The 8,274-nt window shown below is 41.1% G+C and overlaps 1 protein-coding gene across 2 annotated transcripts; it reads right to left on the bottom strand.

Moving 5' to 3' along the window:
• Nucleotides 1–1,524: 1,524 nt before the first annotated feature.
• Nucleotides 1,525–6,332, bottom strand: LOC123190547 (histone-lysine N-methyltransferase ATXR2). 2 transcript variants are annotated; one of them, XM_044603213.1, is made up of 15 exons: nucleotides 6,133–6,332; nucleotides 5,160–5,235; nucleotides 5,002–5,060; nucleotides 4,569–4,873; nucleotides 4,184–4,296; nucleotides 4,001–4,032; nucleotides 3,578–3,708; nucleotides 3,094–3,181; nucleotides 2,900–2,948; nucleotides 2,755–2,809; nucleotides 2,541–2,610; nucleotides 2,380–2,449; nucleotides 2,184–2,260; nucleotides 2,032–2,088; nucleotides 1,525–1,927 (listed from the first exon to the last, which is right to left on the bottom strand). In XM_044603213.1, exons 1-15 carry the CDS (start codon nucleotides 6,238–6,240, stop codon nucleotides 1,814–1,816), a joined length of 1,404 nt encoding a protein of 467 aa, XP_044459148.1. In that variant the 5' UTR covers nucleotides 6,241–6,332; the 3' UTR covers nucleotides 1,525–1,813. The 2 variants fall into 2 exon arrangements, with proteins under 2 accessions (XP_044459148.1, XP_044459147.1); XM_044603212.1 differs by having other exon boundaries at nucleotides 4,975–5,060.
• Between the last annotated feature and the right edge of the window lie 1,942 nt (nucleotides 6,333–8,274).

Genomic DNA, 8,274 nt, shown 5'->3' on the forward strand with positions numbered 1-8,274 from the left:
TTGGGGATAGACAGGGTGGGTTTATATATACATGGTGCCGTTGTGGTCATTCGAATTTTGAATTTTGAAAGAGATGGGAGATGGGAGAAGTCTCCAGAGCCTTCTGCCGCCGGTTTGCCGCCGGTGTTCACATCACCCAACATAAGCGTGGGCCGGCCCAACACACGCGAATACTTGGGTCACTCGCTAGTTGTCCCGTTCGCTCGCTTGGTTGGACAAGTTGACTAGTAGCTGACCGCTGACTTTTCCAGAAAAAGTTCATGAACTTGAGAAGAGACCGCGCTTCTGGAAAAGTTCACGAGTTCGGAGAAAAATTAGTTCATGAATCTGATTTTTTTTCACTAATTTGGGAAAAAATCATGGAATTGAAAAAAGTTCAAGGATTTAATAAATGTTCAATTTTTAAAAAAAATCACGAATATGATTTTATTTCGTGATTTTCATAAAATTTTATGAAATTGGGAAAAAGTTCATAAAATTTTAAAAGAAAAAAGAGAAAAAATAACAAATAAAAAAGGAAAAAATAAGAAAATAAATAAAAGGGAAAAAAGAAAAACCAACCGAAACTGAACAAAAACCGGTAAAAACGAAGAACTAGAAAAACCGGTTCCCTCATTGATGTCATGCGCTCAAATACAGCGAGTTCATTACAGCTGGAGCGGGGAAGGTTAGTGTGTGTTAGGCCCTGTTTGGTTTAGCTGTGGATTTCTAAAAGCAGCTGTGAAAAATCTGCTGTGGAAAAATAACTGTGGAAAATCTGATGTGAAAAAGATGTAAGTCATTTGTCAAACCAGTTGATATAGCTTTTTCAGATTTTGGAAAGCACGTCTTGAACTGCTTCCGCTTTTGGTTCAGATTTTGACAATGGATTTCTGAAATCGGATTCTGCTGGGTTCGCCCTTTGGTTCAGATTCTACTGCGCGGCAACGGAATCCGTCGATGAAAGCTGAACCAAACAGGGCCTTAAGCGTGCCTTGCTGCGATTGATGGCGCGGTTAGTTCTCCAGTCCGACTCCCTCTCCCTGGCGCAGGCCCTAACTCTGCAACTCCATCGCGCACTCTTTATAGCGCAGTTTCGCTATCATGCGGCCGTGCTCTCCACTATTTGGACCTGACATGCCAGACTTTGTTTCAGGTTTGGTTGCTCGCGATTCTGCTGCACCGGGAGGTTGACCAGGATTGCAGGGAGCCTGCAAACTGCAAGTGTCTGCTACAGTGGGCATTCAACATGTAGACAACTAACTTCTTAAAATGATAATGTAGCACCGCTGGTGCTGAAACCCGACGTTGGATGAGGAACGTAGGTGCAGATTAGAGCAATTCCAGAATCTGAGATCTGGATTGCAGATTACAGCAATTTCAGAAGAAGAACCAAGCATTCGCTCAAACTCTCGAGCATTCTCCATCTCAAATATTCTCCATACTAGGCATGCCATTTTTAACCGTGGACGGCTATCGTCATGTTGCTGCAAAATACGTATTTGAAAACAGAAACAACTTAAACTATTCACAAACTCGGTTTCGTATCTGCTATATTATGCGAGTGTTCAGAGTCTTTGTTACCAAAATCTCAAGTGCCAAGAGCTGCAGGTAAGATATTCTGACAGTTTCAGTAGAAGTTTCAGACATGGACAAAGCATAATTAATCCAGCGCCCACTGAAGTCAGAATGTCACAACCTCATCCTTTCTGCATAATCTTACCCTTACATTTTGAACTTGTCAAAAGTACCCAGTAGCATAAACTACAAGCACAATGCCCGCCGACGACTAACAACGACCAAAATTTGCAGCAAGTCCAGTCCGCCTTGCTGCTCAGTTGGGCTTTTCCTCCTGGCACTTGGAGCAGGTACACGTAAACCCGTAGTCTGCGAGCTCCGCCGGCCGCTCCTCGTACGGAAGATCCTCGTCGATGTAGGAGATGGTGATCTACAGCGGCACAACAGAATGTCAGCAGGTGGCACAACAATTTGGCCAGAGATATGATTTTTCTCTCGTTGAATGATTAGCACCAGGACTAGAAATGACATTACCTCTTCGCCCTTGCTGATAGGCCCCAGAGCGATTATCACGGCGTGACCGTCATTATCCTGCGGCGGTAGTTCAACAGCTACTTATCAGCATTGCTGACTGGCAGCTTTGTAGGAAAATGGGTGAATCAGCTGAAGGGGAAAATATACATCACCTCATCCCTTTTAAATGCTTTAGCATTTGGACAGCATGAGTGGTTCATACAGCTTTGAAGAGGAAAGAACGCCGTCCCTGACAGCAAAAAATTCGCAAGGAAACCACTTTTTCTTAGTGTTGGACAGAAGAAAAAGGCACATAGCAGTACTCTGAAAGGAGTAACTTGAGACTTCAGAAGAAGAAGTTGCATATACCATCACAAGGAAGTGCATAGTCATCATCTAAAGCATCTAGCAATGGCGCTGTCGCCTTTTCAGCTTCCTCCTGGGGTACATTGCATTTCAGGTTAAGAAAGCCATGTAAGAGCAAGAGTAAACATCGTACATGAAAGAATTAGGGCAACCATCAAACAAACCTTCTTATCATCTGGAAGATCATCAATGTGTATGAAATAGTCTTCAACAGGCGATGCGACGACCAAATCACTGGAATGAAAAAGGTGGAAGTATGACTGGAGGAGCAATTATTTAGGTCAAATGCAGCACCGGCATTTGCTTCAGGCAGGGAGAAAAACGATGACAGAGTATATACATTCATCAAGATGAAATAGGGAAAATATATTTACTTACAGATTGTTCAGCTCAAACATGCCAATTATATGGCCATACACCTCAAGGGAAAACACTAGAGCAAGTTAAGGTAACTTGAATGACGACGATAGCTACTCATGGTATGAAAGTTTGAAACAAGTCTTGTGACTGCCAAAAAGGATACATGGTGCACATTCAGCATCGAAGATCGCATCCTTGAGAAGCTGTAGTGACTGCAAAATACAGAAGCCATTATCAGCCTACCACTGGCTGAAATAAGATCTAGACAGTAAAACATGGAATCTTTCAATATAAATTTGTCCACTTATTGTGTGTCATCAATGTATAGTTTTTCAAGTAATATGTCGACATAGTTACCGTAAATGCTAGATCCCTTATTTCCTGCCTAAATGAATCTTCATCGGAAGCATCAACATCCTCAGGCAAAGCAACATAATCCCACCATCTGCAATCACAAGATATTTTTTGCACAAATCAGGGTGGTTATAAAGTAGCACTAATTCGGTAGTTCTATGGAGCTCAAAACATATATACCAGTGTACCCAAAACAAGGAAGAAGAAATGACACATCTAACCATAGGTATCCCAGTGTAACCCAAAACGAAGGAGAAAAAAAATGACACATCCGGCCATAGGTTTCTTATCTTATTGATTGTTACAAATACTGTTACCATCAAATTATTGCTAACACCGTGAGAAAAGAACCTTCAAAAGTCATGCTTAACAGTAGTTGCGCAATTAGACAAAACTGCTAATTAGTCCCACTAAGAACAACTGGTCATCCCGTATAAAACAAGTGGTCATCAGAAGAGAAGTAATTACTTTGAAGTCATGCCCTTACCTCTTTTTGAAGCCCATGGAAAGTGGTTTCCAGGCTTCCATAAGCAAAGAAAAGTTTGATTCAGGTGATTTGTTTTGGAAGTCGTTCTGTCTTTTGAGTTTCTTGTACCTCAACATGGTGAAAGTGATAGCCTGGCATATAAAAAGTATGAACTCATATGCATGAGGATCAGGAAACCTTACATAAGTTGCAGTTGGTACATAAGGGGGTGCATTTATTCTTTTGTTTGTTCTATATCTGGTACACTTGATGTAGCTAGTCAACTGTCTTGTGCAATAAGGTTCATATGAGAAAATTGCAGTTTGAATATTCTTTTAGACAAACACTAATGGCATTTATATCAACTCAAATTTGACGTCAAAAGCTTTGCAATAGATGCTGGTCTTCCAATGCATAACATATTAAAGATTTTCTATCACATACCTTGGCGGCAACCAAGAAAATATCATTGGTTTCTGAAAATAAAGAGTAGGTATTATCAGATAACAGCTTCAGGACCTCAATCGCAACCATCATTGATCATGACTGAATTGATATAGCATTGATGCAATGAATGATGAACATACCACTATGATGATACAGGTTCAAGGGGCACTGCAGGCTTACCATTAGCATGCTCTACAAATTTGTGAAGAGCAGATCTTCGGGGTGGTTCAGTGTTGGGGCCAGCACAGAGCAAAGAGTGGTAGGATTCCCAGTCAGAATCTGCACATGATTGGCTACACAGAAATGAACAAGTTAGTGTTTTCTCAAAAATCCAAAAACAATAACGATTTAAATGCTTTCTTGTAATAACAAGTTACTCAATGAACAATGAAAACAGAGTTATATGGCCTATAGATGCAAGTTATACAAGATGCAATCAGGTTCAAATTTTAACATGATTGACAGTTAGAAAATATGATGAAAAATTGGATACCAAACACTTAATAGTCAAAAGATGTATGCCTCAAAAAATAAAGGTCAGATTCACAGCAACATGAGCTCAAACCTGCAGTAGCGTTCTTCCTCGCATCCTTGACAAGCAACAATTTCTGGTAAAGGGAAGTGGTCTGAGAAAGGCAGTGACACATCGCCAGTTATAAGTGATTCTATGACCTCTTCTGGCAAAGTACTACTCTTTTCCTTTGTTGCACCAGAAGAGCAAGTGCTTGATCCCACATCACTTCCATGACAGTGCCTCTCACTGCTGCAGCCAATGCTTGAAGCAATGCTTTGAAAATACAGTCGATGTCCAATCTGGAACTCTACAGAACCAATGAAGCGGAAGCAGTAACTACACACGACGCAGTCAATCTGCAACAGAACACATAAAACAGATGTAAATACTTCCAGGGAGGAACAGTTCGCATAAAAATGAACAAAGAGTGCTGGATCAATCTCAATAGCAAGTGCACCTTGTTAAGACTGTGTTGTGCACCAACCAATATTTGATCCTTCAGAATAAGGTCTCCTTCAGCAAAATCCTTGTTTGCACAAACACCTGCAAGAACCCGTCGGTTAACATAGCAGTATACAAGCACCATGTTGCAGGATTGCTAGCCCGTAGGCCATATGGTAAGTATTTATTCAGCAGCCGTACCTTTCCCATGATCACCTTTGTAGTTGACTCTTATGCCGTCATGTTTCTTAGACTGTATGAGGTCCTCGTAGTATTCCTGAAAAATGAAAAATAGTTATGTTGTCGAATGTGAGCCACAAACCATCAGCAATACTTCATTTAAATGACAAGGTGGAGCAGAAAAATAAACATAAAAACCACACCCATAAAAACATAGCATAAGATTCGCTTCTGCAACTTTGTTGGCCTCAACAACTAACCCACCAGCTTGTAAGTTGTAACTGCCACGCGGCAAGGAGCACCTAAGATTATTTCGATTCCGTAATATTAACATCATACTGAACTGAATTGATTGCACACACTAACAACTACTGGAATGCTAAAAAACAGGCACCTTGGATCTTAAATTTGCACCTCGGCGAAGAAAATACTTAAATCAAGGGGCTAATCTTGCAAGCTAATCAAGAACCACACATTTGGACTCTCGTGTTCCTCTGAAACATTAAGCTACTCCTATATTAGTAAGATTGAACAAGACCACGAATCGCAAATTTAAGATTGTCCCATGCTGTCATAATCTTAACATCAGAATGAACTGAATTCATTACGCACAGTAATTACTGGAATGCTAAAAAGGAGGCACCTTGGATCTTAAATTCGCACTCCAGTGGATTTTTTTTTTAAATATAGGGGGTTAATGTTGCAGACTAATCGAGACCCACACATTTCGGCTCTCATGTCTCTTACGAAAAAGTAAGATCCTCCTATGTTAGCAGGACTGGATAAAACCAGAAACCGCAAACATCACCACCCAAACAGCGCCCCCTGACCGAAATTCCCGACATTGGCACCACGGAAGAGCCCAATCCGAGCTTTTCCACCGAAGATTCATACGCCGCAACAGAACTAGGCACAATAAACAAATCCTCAGGCAGCCAGACGCACCAGACCGAGAACGGGGAGAAGGGGTGGAGGGGAACGGAGGGGAGAGTACCTGGGCGGACTGGGGAGAAGGGGCGGCGAGGAGCTGGGCGATCTGGGGGGCGAACTCCTTGTCCAGGTCGCACGGGCTGGCGCCGCTGCTGCTGCCGCTCCGAGCCATGCCGCCGGCGTCGGCTGGTGGTTCCTGCGGCTGCGGTTGCTGCTGCCCCCCTCTCTCTTGCAGTTGGCTCCTGGGGTTTTGTGGGTTTTGTACTACTGGTAGGTTTCGTTGGGGCCAAGATTGGCAGCGAAGGCGTAAAGTAGGTTTCGTTGGGGACAAGATTGCTGTTCAGGAAGGAATACGCTTTCGACTGCGGAGAGCGTAAGACGCATTCGATGCTCCAAAATGAAGCGTATCCTGAGAGCGAACTTTTGGCGGACAGGCTCATTGGAGCCTTTTTTTTTAGCAATCCCCTTTTTTTAAGTTCGAAAAGGATATATCCAAGTTTTAAAAAATTCAAAATAATTATGTGAGAATCTATACGTACTTATGACAGATCCGTAAATTTCCGTTCAAAAATGTTGTGTTTTGCAAGCAACAAAAAAAATCTTGGCCCAACCCAAAAAAACTGGCCCATTTTCCCGTACGTATTTGTCTTTTCCGTGGGGAGCTCCTATAGGGCGCCCTTTGCGCCCTGGAACCAAGTGGCGCTCACTACAGCACGCAGTTGGGCCGGCCCACGAGAAGCGAGGGCAGCGAACTTACCTAGCGGAAAAAGTGCAAAAAGTATAGCTTTGTTCAGGATACGATCTCGCGCCGTTGGACTGACGTAAATCTTCGCTAACCATCAGAGCCACTAAATTGCTCTGACTGAAATCACCGGCAAAAATATAAGAACGACTGTGGACGCACTATTTATACCTTATCACTTAGATTTTGGGATTATTTGAGAAAAAAAAGCATGAATTTCAAAAAGTTCATCGATTTGGAAAAAGGTTCATCATTTCTGAGAAAAAAGTTCATCGATTTTAAGAAAGAGTTCACAAAAACTGAAAAAGTTCACCGACTTTGGAAAAAGTTCATCGATTTTCAAAAAGAGTTCACAAAATACTGGAAAAAGTTCATCGATTTTCAAAAAGAGTTCACAAAATACTGAAAGAAGTTCACCGACTTTGGAAAAAGTTCATCGATTTCCAAAAAGAGTTCACAAAATACTGAAAAAAGTTCACCAACTTTGGAAAAAGTTCATCAATTTTCAAAAAGAGTTCACAAAATACTGAAAAAAGTTCACCGACTTTGGAAAAGTTCATCGATTTCGATAAAAGTTCATCGGTTTTGAAAAGAAGTTCATTGATTTTGAAAAAAGGTCGTTCAAAATTGAAAAAGGTTCATAGATTTAAAAAAAGTTCATCGATTTCAAAAAACAGTTCATTAATTTTTGAAAGAGTTCATCTATTTTGTAAAAAAGTTCATTCAATTTTGAAAAAAATTCATTCAATTTAGCAAAAGAAAAAACGAAAAAGGAAAAAAAGAACAGAACTATTCCAATAAAAAAAGGAACAAGAAAATAACTTTTTCAAAGAGAAAAGAGAAGATAGGAAGAAGAACTATGGAAACGAACACATATGTAGTAGGTGTTCGCGTGGTTAGCGCATGGTAATCACCAGCAGGAGGTCGGCTGTTCGAACCTCAATCATCGCACAACATTTTTGCGTTCAAAAACAGAAAAAAAAGAAAGCTGGGCTGGCCCAGCGTGGAGGAAAGGGTATGCGCCCGTTTGCAAGAAAGGAAGAAACGGGCGCCTTCAGCGCCGTTTAGGAAATGCCTTTTCTGTGTGTGTGTCACGTCTGAAGCTATTAGCTGAAAATTTTCTTGAACATGTTATACATGTATTTTTGTGTGTATAATTTCTATTTTTCTGCGCAGTGGAAATATGGTACTTAAGAACTGGAGTCCTCCGTTGGCACTTTTCGAAGTTCGTAACCTCTACTTACTTATGTTCAAAAAAAAACCTCTACTTACTTGAGTCTGTTTCAGATTGTTTTACTCCGTCAAAATCAGTTTCAACCCATCAAATTCATTTCAAAGCAGATTCAAGTAAGAGTTGCAGCTTCATCATAGAGTAGTTTATACTCTTTAGCTTCTAGCTACCTCTTTCTTCAAAAATAAGAAAATTGTGTGTGAAAGGTCTATTGGGGCTGCGTGACGTGGGAA

Source organism: Triticum aestivum, chromosome 2A (genome assembly GCF_018294505.1).
Source record: "Triticum aestivum cultivar Chinese Spring chromosome 2A, IWGSC CS RefSeq v2.1, whole genome shotgun sequence".
In the NCBI taxonomy this organism is placed as follows: Eukaryota; Viridiplantae; Streptophyta; class Magnoliopsida; order Poales; family Poaceae; genus Triticum; species Triticum aestivum.

Bases quoted from the DNA above. Each gene is read 5' to 3' on its own strand.
- LOC123190547 (XM_044603212.1), bottom strand. From the start codon at position 6,240: ATGGCTCGGAGCGGCAGCAGCAGCGGCGCCAGCCCGTGCGACCTGGAC. The intron at 2,810-2,899 runs GTATCCTTTTTG...AACTTGCTCTAG, and splicing joins CGATGCTGAATGTGCACCAT to TGTTTTCCCTTGAGGTGTAT. The intron at 2,611-2,754 runs GTAAGTAAATAT...TTTTCATTCCAG, and splicing joins ATGTTTGAGCTGAACAATCT to TGATTTGGTCGTCGCATCGC.